This window comes from Aspergillus neoniger (assembly GCF_003184625.1).
Source record: "Aspergillus neoniger CBS 115656 unplaced genomic scaffold BO87scaffold_30, whole genome shotgun sequence".
NCBI classification, from domain to species: domain Eukaryota; kingdom Fungi; phylum Ascomycota; class Eurotiomycetes; order Eurotiales; family Aspergillaceae; genus Aspergillus; species Aspergillus neoniger.
In genome coordinates this window covers 223,796-246,023 of record NW_020291158.1, presented here as the reverse complement: position 1 = coordinate 246,023, position 22,228 = coordinate 223,796, and the positions used below count along the sequence as shown (strand labels likewise).

The window sequence follows — 22,228 nt, the reverse complement described above, 5'->3', positions numbered from 1 at the left end:
ATAGGTGAGAAGGTTTAAAATATATGAAGGTGATGGGTGTCAATGTTATCAGCAGAGAATAAATATCGCATCGTGGGGCCGAGTCAGCGAGCAGGACAGAGTCACTGAATACCAGGTGATTTGAACGCTGAGCATGCATCTCCACACGGTGGGCTGAGCCGAGTGCAGCGGTCCGGTCCTTATACCCAGTGACAGACTGTCATTAAATCTCCCACGTCCTTATGCTTGCACAGAGATTCTACCTGTACGCACTGCACTAGTTTCATGGTAGAGCGTGATGTGCAGTGTGTTCTACAATAACTCGCGACAAGGCGGAGTCGGAATGGCCGATTCCGAGCATGTTCGCCAGCTGCTGCCAGCATGCGCATCCGCGGGAACTCCTTCTCTTCTTGGGTACCAATCCAATGGGAATGTTTGCTATCGAGAATTTTCTCTGCGTATCGACCGGTCCCCATCCAATGATTCACGCTATGCGACGAGAGAGGCAAGGTGGTGGCCACATCAGATAAGAACATTGGCAACATCGGAAAGAGGATGATGCGGGGAAAGGGTTGGGGCCGAGTCATCACCACTTATCCGCATCTTCATCCTGTATCCCGGAGTTCCTGGACGCCGTTCCTACCATCACCATGCCACGTCGCGTATGGTCAACCGAAGAAGACGAAAAGCCCATTGCCCTTGTTGAGCAGTTGGGAGATAAGCGTGGTAGAGACAGTAAATGGACTGAGATCTCCAAGAACCTACCAGGGCGGACAAACAAGGTCCGTCCTTCCGGAGACAGTTTGCGGGTTTCATACTGACAACAACACCAGGATTGTCGAAAGCGTTGGTTCCATTCCCTAGACCCAAAACTGCGCAAAGGTCGCTGGACCAAAGAGGAAGACGAGATTCTCCTCGCCGCTCATCGGCGACTAGGACCTGCTTGGAAGGAGATTGGTACGCTGTCGCATTGATTAGTCTTCTTTTGAATGCATCTTGCTGAGTAATAGCTGAGAAGCACTTCTCATCAAGGGCCGAAAGGATGATCAATGTGCGAAGCGATATACCGATATTCTAGACCCCTCTGTGAAAAACCGCCTCAGAAGTTGGTCGCAAGAGGAGGACCACTATCTGACGACTAAGGTAAAGGAACTGGGGCATCGATGGGCTACAATATCATCGGGACTACCGGGTCGTCCTCCTTTGACTTGCCGAAATCGATGGAGAAGGCTATGCAAAGAAATCACAACCATGCCCAATCAATCCTGCCAAGGCCAGGACGATTCCACGGAACTATCACCATCCTCCAGCTCTGGCTCAAGTTATCCAGGCTCTAGCAGTGGAAACGCCAGTTCCATAGACAACGGCTCGCAGGAAGATGGTGAAAGCCCCGATGTTCATCTGGATGCGATAGATATGGCCACCGGATTGTCGGAAAACATATTATTATCCTCACCATTCGACCTGAGCGATGCAGCTATTCTGTCCATGCGTTACCCAGATGAAGGCTACATGTCACTTCAACATGACTCAGACATATTCGCGCATCCTCTCATGCAGAACCAAGCCCCTGAGAGCAACCAGGCGAGAACACACACCGGACATCTATCATCGAATGAGAACGCCGAGATGAATACAATATCAGGGGATTTCCCCTCGATCTCGAGCCCCGAGGGTCGGGCTGCAGACCGCGACCGGCTTGTGTCAAACAACACCAATATCAGTGGTCAAGAAACATCGCCTACCAATGACCTTCACACCTTCAGTGCGGACAAAATTCGGCTCGCCTTAGACTCGTTTTCACAAAGTGAAGAGCCCGATCAGAATGCCATGGTGGAAGCAGCCGTTCGACAAGTGCTCATGTCTGCTCAGCGGACCTCTTCAAGTTCAAGGGATGCCTTGTCACGGTCATATCCTACCCAGGCGCAAGAGGTTCATCACCACCATCACTTCCACCATCATTTCCATCATCACCATTACCACCATCGATCTCATGGAACATAGTAGCTGCCGTAACATATAGTGAATAAACATATATACTACATCCATTTGGCTACGCAACATCTGACTTGTGTGCACCTGCCAAGACAACAATTAAAGGATAGTTAAGGATATTATGCTGCCATACCATTTCAGTCACTTCTATGCCCTACGACGTTTCGGTAATTCTGCGAGCTCTCTGAAACATGATTCGCTGTGAATGTGCGACCGGTCTCTTTAGTTGCATTCCTGCTCGGAACTGTGATAAGCGGAATTTCTTGGCCGACAGGGCCGAGTCAACAGCATCCCACTTCAAACTGATATGACTCGGCCCAGTCCTGATTGGCCACACCCCTCTTTTCCATCTGTCTGTGCATTTGTGCATACGGAACTCAGCACTATACTTAGACCTTGAAGGTGGGTGAAACGCTTATGCTCACACTCGAAATATCCCTACCCAAATTGACTTACCAAAACTGCATCCCATCCAATCTACTCTGACATTGTATCTCTTGCCATCTTTTATCATAGCAAAGCTACGCGGACTTGCTCCAGAGGACCCAAAGAACTAGCGATGGAGAGATTAAAAAAAAAAAAAAAAAAAAAAAGGTTTAATCATGAACACGAATCATTGCTCATATCTGCATAGCGCTTATTACGCTCTAATAACCCAAAGCCCTGTTGACATGATTGACTAGCGGCTTGCCCTGTGCCCGCCGCTCCAAGTTATACGCAAAGATCTTCAACACACGCTCATAATAATGATTCGAGTTCCCACTACAATGAGGCGTGATAATGACGTTCTTATACCCCCAGAGCTTATGATCAGCAGGCAAAGGCTCTGGTTCCGTCACATCCAAAGCAGCACCCCTGATTTTGCCTTCATCCAGTGCAACCATCAAGTCCTCCGTATTGACACAGGGTCTCCTTCCAACAATACTAACATAGGCCTTCTTCTTGCTAAGGATGTCAAACTGCTCACGCGAAATCATTCCCCGGGTTTGATTTGTGAGCGGCAGTGTGATGACCAGTAGATCGAGATCCGACGCAAGAAATTCATTCAGTTGCTCTTTTCCTGCAAACCATGCGGATGGAAATTCGCCTTCGGGGTCGCCCAGTCCTGGTTCAGTATAGTCTTCAGATCTGCGAGACTCAGGGGTATCCCGGCTGTGCAATGTATACGCGTAGACGTCCATGCCGAATGCTTTGGCGACTCGGGCACATTGTCGGCCAATGCAGCCGTATCCTAGAATCCCACTTCAAGGTTTTGTTAGCACTGGTATGAAACAGAAGGGCGAATAATAGCGCTACACTCACATTCTAAGGCCGACCGCATCCTCTGTATCCTCATCAGTAGGTGGATCTACCCACTTGCAGGCTCTTTGGTTCTCGAGATATTCCGGAACTTCCAATAGTTAGTGTCGGTTATCATTATAAAGCAATTTTGTTCATGCTCACTATGATGCTGAAAGGCTAAGTATGTCGAGAAAACCCACTCCGCGATTTGGGGCCTTGAATAAGGATTAGTTGGCGAAGCTCACTGACGCAAGTAGGTATTTTACTCACGGATGATTGCCATTGGATGTGCAAAATGCAATATCTGTGTCTTCAAAAAGTGGCATGCCTAATAGCTGATTGCATCCGGCACTTAACAGCTGAATATACTGCAGCTTTGACACCCATTCCTTGGGAGGAAATAGTTGCCAGGTGAAGAGTATTGTAGCCTCTGCCCATGTTTCCTTGGAGATGGGTGGTAGTTCTTTCGCGTACATCTCCACATTATGGTACTCCACCCGCATTGCCGGGTTAGTTTGTCGCACTCTCTGGAGCCATTGGTCCGGAGGCGCAAAGGGCTGGATGAAGAGTAGAAGGTCCGAATATGTCATTTCCTTAAGGGGCCTGATGTTGATACCACGTTCTATGAGTGCAGGTCAACATCTACTTAAGATTCCGGTAATGACTCGGCTCTGCGGAGACCGAGTCAAGGGCCCGAAGCCGTGTCACGGTGCCATCAGAACCGAGTCAAGAGTTCCTATCAGTTGCGATACTGAACCACTATCAATTGAAGTATTAGGTGAATATAAACACGGGGCAATGGACCACTGTCGCTGTTCATCGATCATATCATCAAGTTACGCGCACGAAAATATGGCAAATCGAGGGAAAAGCTAGACTCGGAGATCTTCTCCATTGCCGACTTGCAGGCAAAGGCATCGGAGAAACTTCCAAGAGTATTCAAAGGTAGCTACTTTCACTAGTCTGTATACTGCGGCATCCGCTGACCACTTAGCAGAATTCTTCAATGAAGGCGCAATGGATCTCATCACGTACGTTGAATAAATCCATCTCATATCATATCTTACTAACACAAACCTAGCGTGAAAGACAACGAAGATGCCTTCAATCGTTATAAGATTCGTCCACGCGTCCTTCGCGATGTCTCTAACCTGGACACCTCCACAACGATCTGCAATACCAAAGTTTCTTTCCCTTTTGGATTTTCTCCCGCGGCCTCCCACAAGATCGCCCACCCGGATGGTGAGGTCGGAACTTCCAAGGTTGCTGCTGAGGCGAATATATGCATGGCGTTGTCCTCACATGCAACCTGCTCGTTAGAGGATGTCATAGCAGAAGGGGCAGGAAACCCATACATGATACAATTCATTATATTGAAGGATCGGAATATCACGAGGCAGCTACTTGAGCGCGCAGAAAGTGAGACCCAGCACTTTGTGTCTCTTCTCATTGTCGGCGCTAAGTCTTCTTATGTCTCCAGATTCTGGGTACAGGGCAGTCATGTTAACAGTGGATGCGCCAATGCTCGGACGGCGTCTGAACGAGTACAGAAACTCTTTCGGAATTCCAAAAGGCATGGGATATCCCAATCTTGCCCCTGGCTCTGACATGAGTAACTTGACCGAGCCGGGCGAGGGGCTAGCATATGGTAAGTTACGGATGTTCCAAATCTTCCTTCAAACCCCTAATGATATATTCTTAGAGGATGGTATTGAGTGAGCCGAGGCCATTGCGTGGATAAGAAGTGTAACTAAGCTCGACATTTGGGTAAAAGGAAGTAAGTTCCCGAATTGCCTCCCATTCTGTGGATAGCTTACATTATCTATTAGTCTATACTGCTGAAGATGTCGCGCTAGCCATCCAGCATGGAGTCAACGGTGTTTTGATTTCCAACCACGGCGGTAGACAATTGGACGGCGTACCAGCCACTCTTGATGCACTACGCGAATGTGCGCCTGTCGCAAAGGGCAAAATAGCTATCGCCATTGACGGGGGTATCCGCCGAGGAACGGATATTTTCAAAGCTCTGGCCCTAGGAGCGGACTATTGCTTTGCGGGGAGGATTCCTATCTGGGGATTAGCGGTTAGTTTATTATCGTGCTTCCATGGACCTTTTCTGACTTTGAACTTTTAGTACAATGGAACGAATGGCGTGGAGCTTGCTGTCAAGCTATTGCAAGAAGAATTCAAACTGGCCATGTGCGTTGCTGGGTAAGAGACTTGGCCGATTTCTTCGGTGGCTGTTGGACATCCACAAATCAAAAATACTGACTAGAACTCAGATGCAAAACTGTCAAAAATATCAACAAGGGTCATCTGTCTATTCTTGAGACGAACGGTGTACTTTCGAAGCTCTAAGGTTCATGGCACGCTATTCTGACACCCACATCAGTATTCAATCCAGAATTTCGTTTGACCATGGAACATATAGATTTGCGGAGCTATACACATGCAATCAGAGACTACTGGGATCAGAAGGGTGTGGACACATGTGTGGTTGCAGCTGAACGTAGAATAGCATGCAAACTCAGTACCGTATAACTCTAGAGTAAAACTTGCTTCCAGCAAGGATAGAGGAGAACAATAGGTAAATGGGGCCTTTGTATGCCCACTGAACTTTGTCATAGAATATCTCAAATCATATGTGAACATCACACCCGGGTTGATCTGAATGTTCTATCCCTCCGGGAATGCCCTCTGCGAGTCACAATGGAATTTCTCTCCTTGCAGCTAGTGAGATTTTGGGGCCTCAGATAGCTACATTGGGTTCACTGATTGTCAGCATGTGAGAGTTATAATCTGACATGATATGATGGAGAGAGTGATGTCATGATCGACGAGGTTTCGAAGGTCTCCCCGCGATGATTGAGTTGGCAAATCCCTCGGGGCGCAGGGATCTTCGCTGGGCTGAACTGTGATGCCCGGCTGATAGAGGCCATATTACTAAGGGTGAGTGTAGTTCAGTTGTACTTTGAACGAGATATTTACTAAGTAGTTCACAATCCAAAGAAACTACTGTTTGCTTACTAGTAGCTGTAGCGAAGTTACGAGTCTTTGTCATGTGCCGAAAGGATGGAGTGGTGGGATGGTGGGTGGGATATATATTTGGATGACTGATGGCATCAAAGCCACATCCTTTCAGTCATTCCAACTCGTAACACATCCTTCTTGATTAAACCCGAGGTAATAGGTCAATAATAAGGAAAGAAGCACGATGGAGGATTCGAATAAGCTCGCAGCGCCTGATAGGTACAACAATATGCTCACTACTCTTGGCAATGCAGGGTCTACAAGGCAAGGCTGAGTACCGCGGGGAACGAGGTCAGACGTGAAAGGCCCCTGGAAGTACCTCTGCGACATATCTTAGCAGTGTAACATGTCATATAATAAAGTTGAATCTTTGAGAGTGCATTAGGTAACACTCAGGCAATGAGAAACGCCAACAAAAGCGTTAGGCAACACAAACGGTGACACGTTTTCTGCCTGCGATACAGGATGAATCCAGCATGACTAATTCTGTCAACGGCGCTTTGACACCTCTCCCAAGCCAAGACCATGCAGGGCTTTGAGGGGTCAATGATCATTTTACTCAGGGTGTTTGTTGGTAGTGAGCTGCACACTCATTTTCGGGTTTTAAGAGAGAGACAACAAGAGAGACAAAAAGTCGGGAATAAGAGAGAAAATCCGGTGGGACTGCCGTGTGCCAAGGACATTGTTCCTCTTTTTTCCTCCCCAATAGGTTTGACGACCCGGAGGTGCTTCCCACATCAGCATGAGATCTCGTGCAGGTGAGTTGGGCGAGGAGAATAATCCCGATGGATAAGCGGGGAAGCGAGACTGCAGCTGGTCCCATGTATCCATGCAAATGAGCGGATTCTAACATCATATGAAGGAATCCACACGTGCTACATGCTGCTTGCTGCTTGCTGCAGTTTAGAATTGAACCTACAGTTGCACACAACCATAACGGCACGTCAATGCATGATGTAACGTGGGAGACTGTTATTCAATGGCCAAGAGAACAGGGAGGCAATGGCAATTGGGCAGAAGTGGGCTATGTAAGACAGGTTGAAGTGAGACAACGGGAAGAGGCAGAGGGAGAATTGTGAATAACAACAATCAAAAGGGAATAAATGAACGGACAAGAGATTTCTCTGGAAGCCTTGGCAGTGGAGCATTCACGGGCGGTCTGTTTACTGATTGGCGAGAGCGGATGTAACCCCCCGCTCGGGGGCCCCAAAAAGGAATGTGGTCACGCCCGGAGGGACCAAACTAAACTCCTCTGGGGCATCAGGCCTCCTGTTTGGGATGAAAATAAAAGATGCATCTTTTGATCCCAACTGAAAGGGAAGGTCCTCACCACGTGTTCTTGGGGGCGGACGACAAGCCTGCGGATCGTTGGTGATAGTGGCAACTAGACCGAGAGAGCTGTTTGCTTGTATCTATCGATCGGTGGGGGATAAAAAATTATTCTCAAACATGAAATCAATCTAGTGATACCCCTATTGCAATTAATGGAACACGATGTTTGGGATGGATGGATTTGCCCCGGAACACACGACCGATGATAATTGCAGTTAAGATTTCCCCTGTCTCAGACTGACTTCCCAGGGTCTGCGGGTCTTGGCCCCGAGGCTGATTGGCTTTCGGGGCACGTCTGGCAACGCCGCTGCTTCTAAATTTACCGGCTCTCGCCTGCACAGCCAATGGCTTCCCAACTTACTGGTGGACCATCAGGGTCCAGGGCCCTCAGGGTCCAACTTTCTCTACGCCAGGCATCCATCTCAATTCTCCCTCGGTCATTAGTCCTGTGTAGTGCTGGGTAGTACTGTGTAGTACTGTGTAGTAGAGACCACTAGTCTCGGAGCACTACTGGTAGTCCACAAGTCACTAGACTGCTTGGAGGTTGGCACACCGTGAACCACCCAGCTTTAGAGTTCGCAGGTTCGTTGGACTGGCCAGCGTGCTATATTGCCCGTTTGGATGCAGGGCTGTGAATTGAAACTGCGGCTCTATCCGTGATTGCTGGCTGTGAGAAAGACTCCACCTCCTCAGGCCTCCATCATCATGGCGTCCTGCTCTTCTTTCCCCATCTCTCTCCTCTTTTTCTTTCTCCTCCTCCTCCTCTTCTTCCTCCCCTCTTCTTGAAGAACCCCTCATTCCCTTCTTTCGCCTTTGACACCTTTTTCCATCATTCCGGGCTCCCATCCCGGTCACGCCATCTCCGTCCCTCCACCCTTCAATGGGTGTGCTCTTAGTCCGTGGTGCCATGCGGTCCGTCTGCTGAGATACTGTGACTTTCCTGCTGCACCATGAAGCTCTTCAATCCCCTCCGTCGCTGTGGCCCTGCCATGCAGCGTCTGCGTACATCTCCTGGCGAGTTCTTCGACTACACATGGGAGTTCACACGCCGATATTTCTTCACTGTCTCCTTCATCGCCTTTTTTGGCGCCAAATTGTTGCATCTTTACGCTCACATTCACTCTCTCCCTCCTCCTAAATTCTTCCTCTGGGGCTCGACCTTTTTCTTCCAGGATGTGATTCTCACCCTCCTCATCCGCTTTTTCACTCACAAATTCCACTGGCGCACTGTTGCATTGTTATCAGCTTTGGTGATTGTACCATTTAGGTAGGTTGCGCACATACCAGAAATGCCTGTCAATCACTGACCAACCTAGTTTAATCATGTCCGGAATGACCGCCGCAAATACCTCCTTTTACATCGTCACCGGTGCCGAAATTCACTGGCGACAAGCCAAAACCTTCCACCGCGATGCCGCTGCCATGCGCACATTGTTGCAGGGACTGACAGGATTCCTGATCGTGGAAGGCATTCTGCTCACTGTAGCATGGTTTCTGTCTGCACCACTGCATCGCGTTGTTGGTGGCATCCTCACAATCCTGGGACAGCCATTCAAATGTTTGTTCCGTTGTATGAGCCGGGTTCGCGCGTTCCGCCCGAGATCTAGATTGCCGGAACCCGAGATCTACGAGCAGATCGGCGTGGATGACTATCTCGACGATAAGAGTGAAGATGGCTCTTCGATCCACCTTCTCGAGCCATATGGTGAAGTTGCACCTGCCACGAGACGGGGACACTCGATTTTGATCAAGCTGGCCGTCTGGGTGCCATTCCTCAGCTTGGTCTTGCTGCGCGTGGTTCGACCTTGGGATCCCGCCTACATGTTCCTGTCAGAAGCCTTGCCAGTGGCACCCTTCATCGGTGGCCACCGACACTCTCCTGTCCGCGCTGGGGGGCTGCCCGGCGACTATGAGTGGTTGGAGAGTCGCACACCGTTAGACAAGGTACCCAAATGGGACTGGCTGCCCAAGGGAGGATTGCCTGGCTTCGAAGACTGGACCAGGACGGATGTGCCTCGGTTGCACTATAACCCCGAAAGTGATCCGCTGCATGTGCCTAACCTGCAGAACCCGGTGTTGGACTCCTTGCAGGAGGTCCTGTCCAGCGGCAACGTCAACATTAAACATGTTATTCTTATCAAGTTGGAGAGTACTCGGAGCGACGTCTTTCCCCTGCGCAAGGACGCTTTCATGTGGAACCGCATCGCCAAAACTTATTCAGATAAGAAAATCCCCGACGACGTTCAAAAGCTCGTCGCAAATCTTACCCGCACTTCCGAGTTCCTAACCGGCTTTGACGCGGGTTTCGGTCACGACAACGAGCATGATTACGGCCGACGGTCATATGGCGGCATCAGTGCCCGCAACGCTTTTACCACGGGCACCTACACCCTGAAGAGTCTTGTCGGGACGGTGTGCGGAGTGACGCCATTAGTCGCCGACTTTAACCGCGAATACAACCATCACATCTATCAGCCGTGCATGCCGCATATCCTGGATGCATTCAACCACCAGGATGATGTGGATACCAACCGCACCACTGATCAATCCGACTACCGCACCTGGCCATGGCATTCGGCATGGATGCAGTCCGTCACCGAGGGCTATGATAACCAGGACAAGCTCACACCGAAGTTGGGATTCCATGACGTAGTGACCAAAGAGTCTTTGGAACAGGCAAATGCAACGCATTCCGCCTCCTCGTCCAAGGAGGTCAACTATTATGGCTACCCTGACATGGTACTGGGCGACTACGTGCGCGATGCGCTCGACGATGCCGAACACAACCACCGCCGGCTGTTCCTGACGCATCTGACGGGCACAACGCACCACCCGTGGGGAATGCCCGACAACGCATACGAGGAGATGGTGTCATCCAAGAACACCAATTCCAACGAGGATATCAACAAATACTTGAACACCATCGGATATATCGACGACTGGTTGCAGGAGATCATTGACATCCTGACCGAGAAGGGCGTTATCAACGAGACATTGCTCGTGATGGCTGGTGATCAGTAAGTCATGCTCCATTATTTGATGTGTCGTATACTAACCAGACAGTGGTCTCTCCCTTCCGAATGACGGCGGCGTCACCCCATACGATAACCCCCACATCGGCAGCTTTCACATCCCAATGGTGTTTGCTCATCCTCATCTCCCATCTATTGAAGTCAACACCCCAGTTATCACTCAGCAAGTGGTCCCTACCATCCTGGACCTGCTGATCCAATCGTCCTCTCTGGGACCCAACAGCACCCATACCGCGGAGGACCTGCTTTCCATCTATGAAGGCCAGTCGATGATCCGCGAGCTCGTCCCGGAAATGGACGGCCGCCAAAACTGGCAATTCACCGTCATGAACACCGGTGGTTCATGGCTGGCAGTGCGATCCGCTGCCCATCCCGAATACCGACTGGTGATTCCGCTGGTGGACGACGTCGAGTGGCGGTTCACAAACGTTGAGCAGGATCCGGAGGAGCAGCACCCGGTGACGGAGTTCAACCTAGTTGATCTGGCCAAGAGACTGGAAAAGGAACACGGCAGTGATGCGGTGGATTGGGTGCGTGATGCGGCCCATGTCGCAGAGTGGTGGGTAATGGAGAACTGGCATTTGTACCAATATCATCCCAAACATTAGGATGTTACGACCTATGCGAGGATCAGTTGAAGTGAAACATTTGTACATAGTCTTGGATGATATGATGATATCAGACATTTGCAGCATTTGGCGTTTATGCTGTATTTCACTGGCGCGCTGCTTTACCCCATACTATCTTTCTCGAGATTAACTTGAACTTTTGTTATGCACCTTGCAGTCTTCTGTTGACAGCGGTTACCTAGAATGTCATTACTAAGACCAATTTAGAGCCTAGTTCCTCGGCGCCCAGATCGTGATCTACCGTAGGGCCAGATGGAGATGTTTGCAGATCGTTATTCAGTGGTGGTTTGACTTGGCGATCACCACGTTATCTGAACCACAATCGAAACGTAGCATAGAAATGTAATTCATCATATGAATACATAGATCATAATTAAGGATGGTCAGATCAAGATACATCTCCATCAACTATCCACGGCCCCTGTGGTGTCTCAAGATTCCTGCCTCAGGCATTGATCACTCACGTGCTTCCGATAACGGCCCCTGAACCAAACCTCACCTCATCCCAGCCAGGGATATCATCACCTCCGAAGCTTATCAGTCCAATTGCCCCGCCACACGATAAGCTATCCAGGAACACCGTCGGCCTACCTATCACCATGTGTGCTCTACACACTAGCTTCATCCTTCGCGCAGCCTTTACCAGCTAGCTGGATGATGGTACATGATTCACCATGAGTCATGCAACAATATCCATCACTACAATATGATGGTCAAAATATCCTCAAGACAATTGTCACTATATAACCCACAATGACAGCCTCAATCACCATGGCCTACATACTCCCAGCGAACCATCTCCTCCCACCCTAACCCATGACCACGACATCCACAACACGAACACAACAACCACCAACAATGACGACCACCTCCACCCTACCACCCCCCCTCCCCTCAACCAGCATACTCACCCTCCTCACCACCCTCTCCCTCCCCCAACCAACAACCATCACCCCCCTCTCCGTCTCCGCCGCCTTCCACACAATCTACCTCATCCACTACGACCCCTCCGCCGCCGCATCCGCCACACCTCCGATCCGCGCCCGCGCAGACCCCTCCGACGGGAGCATCACCCTAGTGCTGCGCATCTCGGGGACCCAAATCCCCAGGACAAAGACCCTCAATGAAGTGGGAGTAATGACCTGGGTGCGACGGAATACTTCTATCCCCGTTCCCGCGGTGATTGCCTACTCGGCGAGTCGGGATAATCCCCTCGGGTATGAATTTACCTTGTTGGAGCGGGTGCCGGGCGTGTCTGTTGCGGAGGTGTATGAGGGTCTTGATGAGGGGAGGAAGATGAGGTTGGTGGAGCAGGTGGCGGGGTTTGTGGCGGAGTTGCATGGTAAACCCTGGGAGGGGGGGTATGTGGGTGGATTGCAGTTAGCAGCCCAGGGGGGTGATGATGATGAGGAGGAGGAGGGGAAGGAGATAGTGAGTGGTCCGCCTATTGAGGAGACGTATTGGCAGACCCAGGATGTGGAAAGCTATTGGGCCGGAATGGGTGAAATGCTGGAAACGCTGAATCCGTTCAAGAGTGATGGGTATGCGAGTTACACGGAGTATAATGTTGCGTGTGTGGAGCGGTATATCCACGCTATTAGCATCCACCCATCACTATCGACACATAGGGATTTAATCCCTCGGTTGGAGGAGTTCATCTCAGTTATTGGGTTCGATGACAAGCTGAATGATGTACCCTATGTGTTGGCCCACAAAGACCTCCACTTCGCGAACATCATGTGCGATCCATCGTCTCCCGAATGTCCTATTACCGGCATCCTGGACTGGGAGTTTGCAAGCGTGGTGCCGGCGCCGCGGTGGAATCCGGTGCGGGCGTTCCTGTGGAATTATCGGTATGGGGTGGAGGATAAGGCGGAGAGGGATCGGTTGGAAGGGGTGTTTGAGGAGGTGTGTAAGAGTCGAGGGCAGGGGTGGGTGTTGGAGGGGATGAAGTTGAGTGAGAGGCAGGAGGGGATGCAGAGGGTGGTGAATCATGTTAGGGCTATTGTGGAGGTGGGTGTGAAGGGGACAGGGGAGGAAAGGGAGGCGAAGGTGAGGGGGTGGAGGGGGGTGGTGGAGGAGGGATTGAGGTTATTCAATGTGTGAGTAAATATTGGGACGTCTGTATACTACATATGTACCTCTAGCAGCTCAATCATGAAATAATACATTTGACTATACATGCATAAACACTTCATATACAACCATCCATACTACATATACAGTAAGTAAAATCACAATTTGGCCTCCCTCTCCAACTTCTTCAACTCCCTCCTCAAAATCTTCCCCGACGGATTCCTCGGAATACTTTCCACGAACCCGACACCCCCCCTCAACCTCTTATACCCAATAACCCTCTTCTCCACGAACTCCACGATCTCCTTCTCCAACCCCTCACCCCCCCTTCCCAACAACATCCCCCTTGACAACAACATAAGCCCTCGGCAACTCACTCCCCGCCAACCCACTCTTCACCCCGACAACACCCACATCCTTCACACCCGGATGCCCCAGAACAATCCCTTCCAACTCCGCCGGCGCGACCTGAAAACCATTATACTTAATCAACTCCTTGACGCGATCGGTGATATAAAAGTTCCCCGCATCATCCTCGTACCCCACATCCCCAGTCTTGTAGTATCCGTCTTCGGAAAAGGATTCCTTATTCGCGGTGGGGTTGTTCAGGTACCCGAGGAAGACATTGGGGCCCTTCACCCAGAGTTCTTTCTCTTTATTATCTCCGTCGTGGATAGGGTGGTATTTGGCTGTCATGTTGGGGATGAGTCGCCCGACGGAGCCGGGGTGGGTGTGGGCTTCGGACCAGGTCTATCATTCATTCAGTTCATTAGTTATCTCTTGTTTTGTGGGGTAGTAGGAAGGGGGTACGTACCTGGAAATGAATAGCAGGCGCACACTCGCTCATCCCGTATGCCTGACGAACCACAAGACCTAACTTCTGCTTCGCAGCGTGGATCAAATTCACAGCTAGTGGTGCCGCAGCAAATACCACCATGCGCAAGGAGGAAAGGTCGTAGTTCTTAGTGGCAGCGTTGGAGACCAGCTCCAGGATAACAGGAGGCACGACATAAGCGTATGTGATGCGATGACGCTGGATGGTATCGCAGAACGAGGGGAATTGGAAGCGCGGGAGGACGTACATGGGTACGCCGCTGTAGATGGTGTAGTTGAGGAGGAAGCCGATTCCTATCACACCCATGAGATTAGTAAAGTGGCGGGAGTGGAAAAGGGAGCGGGATGGGAAATACCGTAAATATGAAAGAACGGCAAAATGCCCAGAATGCGATCTTGGTTCCAGACAGCTGGCCCTGCTCGGCAACGGCACTTTGCACCATGTTCGCGACCATGTTGCGGTGCGAGAGCATGACGCCCTTAGGTAGACCGGTCGTTCCGGAGGAGTAGACCAGGAAGGAGAGGTCTTTTTCAGGGTTCTGGATCGGGGGACGATGCGGTGCGACGTAGTCTGTGTCTTTGATAGTCGCCCATAGTGGATCTAGTTGATCGAGGAGGATGACACGGTCGCGGGAGAGGCCGGCGCGGTCAATGGCTTCGTATACGATGGAGACTTGCGCGGTGGTGGTGACGATGGCTTTGGCGGCTGCATCGATCAATGGATGGCGTAGTTCTTCGGCGCGATAGCTGGGATTGACCGGGCAGACGACACCGCCGATGGCCAGGGTACCCCAGATCAGCGGGGGGCAGGTCAATGGCATTCGGGGCGAAGACGACGAGCACGTCGCCCGGTTGCCAGGACCATTTGGATTGGAGGTGGTGGCCGAAGTGGAGGGCGCGTTGGCGGATTAGTTGGAAGGAGAGGCTACGGTTGGTGAGAGGGTCGACGAAGAGGGCTGTATGGGATTAGAATTGTTGATATCTGGCATGATGCGATAGTGGAGAACGTACGATGGGAGTGTGGATACGGCCGATCTGAACGCTCGAAGAGAAACGACCAGAGGTCGGTGGAGGGGATCTCCACGTCGGGGAAAGGAGATACGGAGATGGTAGCCATTGCGTAGTTCAAGTAGAAGATAGATAGAAAGAAATTGGGGTAGGGGATAGAAGGAATAATAAATATTGGACTAATTTGATTAAGCCCGGGGCTGTCATGCAAGAAAGTGGATCATGTAGCTTCACGGGCCATCTTGTTGTTGCCTTCACAACGGAAATGAAAGCCGGCAGACTGCACTCACAGCAGCTTCCTTTCCCTTTCTACTGATCGGGATTACTTCTCCGTTGTTAATTCATTATTTCCAACAATGGAATCACAATTGGCCTGGCCACATACTCTGTAGTATGGGCAGCGTGGTGATGTGCATGCACCGGGGCGACGGCATGATCGGGCCGAGGTGATGCTGGGATGACTTGCTATCGCCGGCCCAGCCGAGTGATCGTCAATACGAGATCATCCTATCACAGTGCAAGAAGACTTACACAGCAGCTGATTATCTGCAGCTTATCTTGAGATCGCGTTCAATATACTCCGACTAGCCGAGCTGAGTCTGTGGCGAAGGCTCACTATCCTGCCATCGTCGGTCTAGGATCAATGGTGTGGACCAACCCTAACAACATGCCGAATAAACCACTACTCCCTTTCTTGGATAGAGGGCCAAGCAGCAGCGGGCGAAATACGATGTTCATTGGAGTGATGTACATGCACTATCCATTTCTCTGTATAGCACAATCTGCGATCTCTGAATTTCAATTAGAATTCGATGAATTGTCTGTCCGTATCATCACCAGATCATCGGTCCACCTCAGCCGCATTTTCACATGCAACGTCAGCCGCAGTCTCCATCCACAGACCAGATCTCACCCTCGACAATTGGATTGATTTGATCAGACTAACCATGGTCTTGCATAACGTGAGCTAACTAGCACAACTCAAACAATCAATGCATCCCCGAGACATAGCCAGTGTGTAACGGGCAAGTTGTTGCACCTTCCCGTGTGGTGAGGGCCGTAGCTCAGTATCCACCATGTGACTTTGTCTTCATCTGAAGGTGTTGTCTGATCGGACTATTAGATGGAATTTGTCCTCTGTTCTCAAATCATTGGCAGATAGACGAACAGGTCTATGGCACGAGTCATATCTGCTCTCTCGGATATAATAAGCAGGCATTGTGAACAGTATGCACATTGATTGACGTGCTCAGCACGAAATTATACGGATTCTATGGATTGTGCTTTTATATACATTAAATCGCCTCCCATTAGTCGTCTAGTCATCCAATTATTTTCCAAGTACTCTATGCATTGTTGGCGCACGAAAAGCTGGACCGGGAAGAGTCGTCGTGGATCGCCTTGCCGGACGCGTACAGACCAAGACCACACTACACAATTAGCAAAAACTCACATTATGATGAATGGGAGAAAACTTACCATAGCACCACCAATGGCAAAGATGAGCATGTTGATGATGGTCAGGGCGCACTTCTTCGGGCTTGACCACCACTGCCCGTAGTTCATGTGCAGCCAGTAGGCACCCGGCAGACCGAAACTGAACCAACTGGCAAACAGCGAACTGATCAGACTGACCAGGTTGCTGAAAGAGGGGATACCCTCGCCGATGATCCAAGCAATCACCCAGCAGGTCACGCCAATACCGACCCAGGATCCCACGGAGACCCAGTCGTTCTTGTGCATACGTCCCGACTTGCGGAAGATGCGCACATAGATGTACTTGAGACCAACATGTCCGTTGACCACACCAGCACCAATAATCTACACACATCAGAACAAATCCTCGAACACCGAAAGAGGGTAGACTCACAGTAGGAATGGCCATGCCGTAGGCCACCTTCTTCAAGACAGGACCAGCCGATCCCAGAGCCGGCGAGTCAACTCCATTACCCACATAGTAATAGATGACGATGGCGGCGGTGACGTAGAGAGAAATTTCGAAGCCCTGCAGCAGGCACAGCGCCTTGGGGAAGTCCTTGGGTTCCTCCATCTCGGCGATCAGACCGAAGAAGGCGACGTGGGCGCAGTAAGCAAACATGATCTGGGTCACACCACTGAATGCCGTGTACAGGTTGGTCTCGGTAGTGATGCTGATGTTCTGTCCGCCCTTGTACTGCACACCGACACCGATCATGGTGATCATAACCGCAGAGAAGATACTCAGGAAGGCTAATCCATTAGCGTCGTCCTGCATAGATGGGGAACGGAAACATACAGGCAGTGGAGATGTAGGTCAAGTTCTTGATGGTGCGGGGCAGCGAGAGAACCAGACAGATGACGAACGCGACGATACTGAACACGATGGAGCAGGTACCGTGGTCGGTAATGGTGTTCATCATGACAGTGAAGGTGACAATGTGGCTACCCATGATGAAGATAGAGAAAAGGATCTGGCCCAGACCGAACAACTCCCGGCCAAAAGCGCCCATGAGGATCTCTCCCGCATCGGCAAGGTTGTGGATGTAAGGGTGGCGTTCACGGAATTGACCAATGACATAACCAGTGTAAAGGGCGAGGATACCGAGACCGATGATGAGAATGAGAGAGCTGCACCGGTTAGTCGCAGCGCAGAAGCATTGAGGCGCTGACTTACGGAACAAGACCCAGGGCCGTCATAGTAGCCGGAAGAGACAAGACACCGAGCGACACGGATTCAGCAATCATGACTAGGCTGGTTAGTATCTCACAATTCGCAGTTATCGTTCTGATCACATACACATTCCGCATTGCCTAGTGCCATTAGTTTTGTCTATCACCACGCGCGACAGAAGTACTTACCACCACTTCAAGGTCTTGTACTTGACCTCCGCATTAGCTTCATCGCCAAAGGCGTCCACCTCGGGCGCACCATCGATCGCCTTGAGGTCCTCCACGTCCTCATCCTTCTCCCGCTGACTCTTGGGCTCAACCGCATCGGGCGGATGGGCAACGCCGTCCAAACGCATCGTGACTAGAAATGGGAGCTGTGTCTAGTTGCAGATAGACGCAAGTAGCAGCAGCAGTAGCAGCAGCAGCTAAAGTGCCGATGAACGTGAAACTGATACTAAAAAATTCTCACGGGTGGGTCGATGACGATCTAGTCCTCCGCTGGCTGAGCCTCTGCAGGATGAGCTGCCGGCCACACAAAGGTCGAGGTTGAACACGGAGGAAGACGAAAGGCCAGATGAGAGAAGGAAAGGAAGAAGGAAGGAAGAACCAGAAGATAGAAAGGTAGGTAGATACCCTGCCACCGTTGAATCGCGGTTACTACATCGGGGGGGAGCGCGGGCGTAGCTTGTCCGTTGAGAGGCCGAGGGCCGTGCCCACCCGCTAATTGCATCTGTATCTAGCTTTTTTCTTTTTCTCATACAATTTTCCTTATTAGCAGCATAGTTAGTTAGCGAAAAAAAGAAAAAGGGAAGATCCTGGTGTTCCTGCCCCACCGGCCAGCAGTTTCTTTTAGTGTATTTTTAGCAGGGCGAACCAATGAGGCAAAAGAGAGGTTAAAATTAAGTAACAGAAAGGCTCCCGCCCCGCCCAACCCTGCCGCGCCCCGACGATAGCCGCGTCTCCGCTGCACGCTGATTGGTGCGGTGACCCTGGCCCTGGTCGGCTCGGTGGGATTCCGATTGTGCTTCTAGAAAGCATTCTTACATCTGCTTGCCACTTATCGCTTTTTCGGTCTGTTCATGACTGCCACAAATGACTGATCGTTAGCTCATCGTTTGCTCGTCAGCTAATCGCTCGCTTCTGAGTGATGGACACTGCTTTCCTTCTTGCATCTCGGTCTGCATTAGAAACGAAATCCCCGCGGCGATGCTCCACCCGCTGCAGGCCATCCGCCTTGCCACCCACTGCCTGCTCGTTTCTCCGGATATTGTTTGCGGGTTAGCGTCTGTTTCAACGACGACGGAGAACCGAGTTATCCGGGTGCCTAGGAATTGTGCCGCGTATTGCTAGGCTGCATATCAAGCAGGTATCGGTGTGTTTGGGTCCGAAGACAGCACACCATGTCTATCGTCGATGCTTTCCAGAAGAGCTTAAAGTTAAAAGTAGCAGTCCAAGATAGCTTGGACGTAGTACTTTCCAATAAGATTCCAAAGCTCACAAAGTATATGCTCCGCAGCGCTTTATTGGCAAGGTGCTTGTTTCAATTGGCATAGCAGCTGCGGCCAAACGCCGTCATAAGGATATATTGTTCTCCACACATATTAGTAGTAGTACTGTCTTGGGGGTGGTTGTGCAACGATAGAAAAGCACCACTGGTGGTACTGAATTGAGAATTAACTCTTAAGAAAACTTGGATTTAGCAGATTGCATATCTGTAATCTATCATTGTTATAATCCTATCTCTGACAGAATTATCTTTTATTATGGTCCATCTAAAGCCTGTACTCTGGGATATTATTTATCTCCATTATGAGAGAAGATTGTCTTCACGTTTACGACTTAAATTTGCAGAATTTAAATTATCTTTTTCTCTACGAGCTGTATTGTCTATCATCTCATATCAGTTCTCTTACAGGTCAGGGACCAATCCATTACTTATTCTCATTAATGTGACATATACATTAAAGAATAATACTACTAGTTGTAATATTGAGGTGCGGCTCAGAGTATTCAGCGGCATCAAATGTTCGCTTTCACTATGCTCTACCCACACTGCATGTATTCGGAGCGGCCTCACCGCGCAGTATACCCTCCATCAACAGGAATCACAGCTCCCGTCATCCAATTGGCATCCTCGCTCGCCAGCGTCACGGCGACCCGCGCAATGTCATCCGGCAACCCGGGCCCATTAAAGGGATGTCGTCGGATCAAGTCCTCCGCGGCGTGCATGTACTCCGTCGTTTCTTGATAGATGGCTGTTCGGGTATCTATATGCCTTGTCAGTCATCACTCACGAATACCCCAACAATGGAGACTTAGAAAACGAAGTGAAGATACTTACAACCCGGACAAATAGCATTCGCATGAATGCGATCGCGCGCATAATCCAACGCTACCTGACGCGTGAGATTACTCACAGCCCCTTTGGAGGCACAGTAAGATGCTATCACAGCTTAGCATCATTATCGATACTGTGCCATGTACATCAATTCAACCTACGATTTTCTGTCGCTGCCACGATCCCAAGAATGGATGACAGATTAATGATCCATCCCCGATCGCCCGATGGATGCGGATCCTGCTTCAACATCTGCGTGATGGCATACTTGCTGCCCAGGAACACCGAGCGGGTATTAATCCGCATGGTAGTATCGAAGAGTTCATTGGTGGTTTCATGAATGCGGGCCGGGGTACGGGATTCAAGAGAGACGCCTGCATTATTGACCATACTACATATAGATTGTCAAGTCGTCAGTTTCTAGGAAATTCAATCTTGGTGTCATGTCACACATACATATCTAAGCGACCGAACTGCTGTGCAGTCTTCAGCACCGCATTTTCCATCTGTGATGCATCTCCCGCATCAGTTTGGAGGAAGAAGGCCTGTCCTCCCTTCTGGCTGATCGCATCATGGGTAGTAATGTCCAGTTCGTTCGGCACCGGCGAGCGTGCAGACGGAGTGATATCCGCACAGGCAACCTTGGCTCCTTCCCGAGCATAACGCAAGGCGATGGCTCGTCCAATGCCTGAGGACGAGCCAGTGATGAGGGCAACCTTGTTGAGAAGACGCATGATGGAAGTGGCTGACTTGGTAGACAGGGTAGCTGGATAGTAGCTCTACCCGGCAGCTAAGAGGAAAGGGATCAACCTGATATACCGATTACTCCTGGGCCCTCGTATCGAGGGACAGACATTGTCGGCCGACACGAGCTCGATGCATTCGTATTCCTGCAGCTGTTTAGTGGTCAATGGTGAGTTCTGCTGCATGATACTGAGGGGGTTGAGCTGTTCTTGGGAGTTGTGCGGGGTAGAGAGGGTCGATGCGAACCAAACAAAGAGATATTATCCTTTGCGGTCAATTGGGTTGCACAGCAGCAGCTCTCGGAGCATATCCGATGCTATGATTGAATAACAAATGCTGCAGCTGCATGTACCCCGCCTGCTGTCCGTCTTCTGGTGTACTCTATGGCGTTTCCACGCCGACAAATGTTCTGAACGATATACTAGGGATTAGCTTAACAGAGCAGCAAGACGAAGTGTTGTGAGAATAGTATGACGATTTGAGACATCCTCGTCCAGAAAGTCACCACTGCGACCGCCGTCTGTTGCCACTGTTCCTCAGAAGGGAAAAGCAGACTGCAATGGAATTCAAGAGCCAGTATAGAAATATGTTTGCAGCATTAATCGCGACCAGGCCACTGCCAGAGATGCATGGTGGATGTATCCAGTGCCATGTCACTACCAAGACCAAAACCCGAGGTTGAGCAAGTCATCAAGATATTAACCAGTATGCAAATGATGAAGGTCTCTCGCACATGACACAAAGATAAGAAAGGTCAAGCCTCCAGCCAGCTAATTAGCTATCATACCCACCGACCAACACCATCCCTACCATGCAGAGATAACAACATGCATACAAGCATAGCCACACAGCAGCCTCGCCCAAATCACACATCATCACGACTCATGTCAAAATTCCTATCAACTCACAGAAAAAGAAAACAAGAAAGAAGCAAAACAAAAAAACTTTAATTCGGAAATATCCGCCAGGGATGACCGTAGACCTAATTAGGATGTGGGATGTGCAGGAATGTTAGGGTGCAACGTGTCATAAAATGAGCAAAGCCACCCCCTCCTTCAGAAGGGGCGACAGACATGCCAAATGCAAACTTTAACCAACGGAAAAGGATTGAGAGCCTCATTGATTCATTGTAAATGACATGCCATTCCCACCGATTCAGACATTCATTCATGGTCGGGGGGTATTTTCCACAGAGGTATTCTCGGAGTATGAAGGAGGAAGAACTTGTCAAGCCGAAATTTGTGCGATACGTATGTTGACGGATGGTTATGTTGATGGTGTAGTACAAGGAAGAATGTTCA

The 22,228-nt window shown here is 50.2% G+C and overlaps 11 protein-coding genes across 11 annotated transcripts; 5 read left to right on the top strand and 6 right to left on the bottom strand.

The window, feature by feature from the left end:
* Window positions 1-75: 75 nt before the first annotated feature.
* Window positions 76-786, bottom strand: BO87DRAFT_136833 (uncharacterized protein). Its single transcript, XM_025618085.1, has one exon. It carries the CDS (start codon window positions 564-566, stop codon window positions 180-182), a length of 387 nt encoding a protein of 128 aa, XP_025476735.1. The 5' UTR covers window positions 567-786; the 3' UTR covers window positions 76-179.
* On the top strand, window positions 626-1,995 carry BO87DRAFT_461607 (uncharacterized protein; the record flags this gene model as incomplete). Its single annotated transcript, XM_025629103.1, has 4 exons — window positions 626-761; window positions 813-936; window positions 998-1,911; window positions 1,987-1,995. Exons 1-4 carry the CDS (start codon window positions 630-632, stop codon window positions 1,993-1,995), a joined length of 1,179 nt encoding a protein of 392 aa, XP_025476734.1. The 5' UTR covers window positions 626-629.
* A 626-nt stretch (window positions 1,996-2,621) lies between these two features.
* BO87DRAFT_365265 (D-isomer specific 2-hydroxyacid dehydrogenase family protein) lies at window positions 2,622-4,311 on the bottom strand (the record flags this gene model as incomplete). The annotated part of the gene is made up of 5 exons (XM_025621790.1): window positions 4,291-4,311; window positions 3,526-4,225; window positions 3,418-3,470; window positions 3,277-3,364; window positions 2,622-3,216 (listed from the first exon to the last, which is right to left on the bottom strand). Exons 2-5 carry the CDS (start codon window positions 3,843-3,845, stop codon window positions 2,622-2,624), a joined length of 1,056 nt encoding a protein of 351 aa, XP_025476733.1. The 5' UTR covers window positions 3,846-4,225; window positions 4,291-4,311.
* On the top strand, window positions 4,122-5,613 carry BO87DRAFT_315568 (alpha-hydroxy acid oxidase; the record flags this gene model as incomplete). Its single annotated transcript, XM_025619699.1, has 8 exons — window positions 4,122-4,200; window positions 4,253-4,286; window positions 4,337-4,674; window positions 4,736-4,903; window positions 4,976-5,032; window positions 5,085-5,338; window positions 5,390-5,466; window positions 5,538-5,613. Coding segments are annotated over 8 exons (1,083 nt in total), but the record flags the coding sequence as incomplete, so codon positions are not given.
* A 1,100-nt stretch (window positions 5,614-6,713) lies between these two features.
* Window positions 6,714-7,277, top strand: BO87DRAFT_136814 (uncharacterized protein). Its single transcript, XM_025618084.1, has 2 exons — window positions 6,714-6,994; window positions 7,148-7,277. The coding sequence occupies exons 1-2, from the start codon at window positions 6,811-6,813 to the stop codon at window positions 7,243-7,245; spliced, it is 282 nt and encodes a 93-aa protein (XP_025476731.1). The 5' UTR covers window positions 6,714-6,810; the 3' UTR covers window positions 7,246-7,277.
* Window positions 7,278-7,611: 334 nt separating this feature from the next.
* BO87DRAFT_399682 (uncharacterized protein) lies at window positions 7,612-8,463 on the bottom strand (the record flags this gene model as incomplete). Its single annotated transcript, XM_025625454.1, has 3 exons — window positions 7,612-7,697; window positions 7,815-7,973; window positions 8,178-8,463. The coding sequence occupies 3 exons, from the start codon at window positions 8,461-8,463 to the stop codon at window positions 7,612-7,614; spliced, it is 531 nt and encodes a 176-aa protein (XP_025476730.1).
* Window positions 8,253-11,492, top strand: BO87DRAFT_379149 (sulfatase domain protein). Its single transcript, XM_025623965.1, has 3 exons — window positions 8,253-8,884; window positions 8,934-10,634; window positions 10,681-11,492. The coding sequence occupies exons 1-3, from the start codon at window positions 8,568-8,570 to the stop codon at window positions 11,255-11,257; spliced, it is 2,595 nt and encodes an 864-aa protein (XP_025476729.1). The 5' UTR covers window positions 8,253-8,567; the 3' UTR covers window positions 11,258-11,492.
* A 644-nt stretch (window positions 11,493-12,136) lies between these two features.
* BO87DRAFT_315356 (aminoglycoside phosphotransferase family protein) lies at window positions 12,137-13,384 on the top strand (the record flags this gene model as incomplete). Its single annotated transcript, XM_025619692.1, has 1 exon — window positions 12,137-13,384. One exon carries the CDS (start codon window positions 12,137-12,139, stop codon window positions 13,382-13,384), a length of 1,248 nt encoding a protein of 415 aa, XP_025476728.1.
* Window positions 13,385-13,512: 128 nt separating this feature from the next.
* On the bottom strand, window positions 13,513-15,305 carry BO87DRAFT_443696 (luciferase; the record flags this gene model as incomplete). The annotated part of the gene is made up of 6 exons (XM_025628112.1): window positions 13,513-13,662; window positions 13,694-14,104; window positions 14,169-14,482; window positions 14,562-14,935; window positions 14,979-15,144; window positions 15,200-15,305. 6 exons carry the CDS (start codon window positions 15,303-15,305, stop codon window positions 13,513-13,515), a joined length of 1,521 nt encoding a protein of 506 aa, XP_025476727.1.
* Window positions 15,306-16,413: 1,108 nt separating this feature from the next.
* BO87DRAFT_340960 (putative amino acid transporter) lies at window positions 16,414-18,481 on the bottom strand. Its single transcript, XM_025620679.1, has 7 exons — window positions 18,035-18,481; window positions 17,973-17,986; window positions 17,850-17,922; window positions 17,472-17,803; window positions 17,067-17,425; window positions 16,676-17,017; window positions 16,414-16,626 (listed from the first exon to the last, which is right to left on the bottom strand). Exons 1-7 carry the CDS (start codon window positions 18,199-18,201, stop codon window positions 16,543-16,545), a joined length of 1,371 nt encoding a protein of 456 aa, XP_025476726.1. The 5' UTR covers window positions 18,202-18,481; the 3' UTR covers window positions 16,414-16,542.
* A 1,392-nt stretch (window positions 18,482-19,873) lies between these two features.
* On the bottom strand, window positions 19,874-21,131 carry BO87DRAFT_365252 (SDR family NAD(P)-dependent oxidoreductase). Its single transcript, XM_025621789.1, has 4 exons — window positions 20,640-21,131; window positions 20,345-20,574; window positions 20,187-20,288; window positions 19,874-20,112 (listed from the first exon to the last, which is right to left on the bottom strand). The coding sequence occupies exons 1-4, from the start codon at window positions 20,915-20,917 to the stop codon at window positions 19,919-19,921; spliced, it is 804 nt and encodes a 267-aa protein (XP_025476725.1). The 5' UTR covers window positions 20,918-21,131; the 3' UTR covers window positions 19,874-19,918.
* Window positions 21,132-22,228: the final 1,097 nt, after the last annotated feature.

Coding starts and splice junctions, on each gene's coding strand:
- BO87DRAFT_136833 (XM_025618085.1), bottom strand. CDS start 566: ATGACTCGGCCCCAACCCTTTCCCCGCATCATCCTCTTTCCGATGTTG.
- BO87DRAFT_136814 (XM_025618084.1), top strand. CDS start 6,811: ATGCAGGGCTTTGAGGGGTCAATGATCATTTTACTCAGGGTGTTTGTT. Junction 6,995..7,147: donor TCTTTTTTCCTCCCCAATAG/GTTTGACGACCC, acceptor CATCATATGAAG/GAATCCACACGTGCTACATG.
- BO87DRAFT_379149 (XM_025623965.1), top strand. CDS start 8,568: ATGAAGCTCTTCAATCCCCTCCGTCGCTGTGGCCCTGCCATGCAGCGT. Junction 8,885..8,933: donor TTGGTGATTGTACCATTTAG/GTAGGTTGCGCA, acceptor TGACCAACCTAG/TTTAATCATGTCCGGAATGA. Junction 10,635..10,680: donor CTCGTGATGGCTGGTGATCA/GTAAGTCATGCT, acceptor CTAACCAGACAG/TGGTCTCTCCCTTCCGAATG.
- BO87DRAFT_340960 (XM_025620679.1), bottom strand. CDS start 18,201: ATGCGTTTGGACGGCGTTGCCCATCCGCCCGATGCGGTTGAGCCCAAG. Junction 17,804..17,849: donor ACGGCCCTGGGTCTTGTTCC/GTAAGTCAGCGC, acceptor TAACCGGTGCAG/CTCTCTCATTCTCATCATCG. Junction 16,627..16,675: donor TTGCCATTGGTGGTGCTATG/GTAAGTTTTCTC, acceptor CTAATTGTGTAG/TGTGGTCTTGGTCTGTACGC.
- BO87DRAFT_365252 (XM_025621789.1), bottom strand. CDS start 20,917: ATGCGTCTTCTCAACAAGGTTGCCCTCATCACTGGCTCGTCCTCAGGC. Junction 20,575..20,639: donor CAGTTCGGTCGCTTAGATAT/GTATGTGTGACA, acceptor ATCTATATGTAG/TATGGTCAATAATGCAGGCG. Junction 20,289..20,344: donor CGTGGCAGCGACAGAAAATC/GTAGGTTGAATT, acceptor AAGCTGTGATAG/CATCTTACTGTGCCTCCAAA.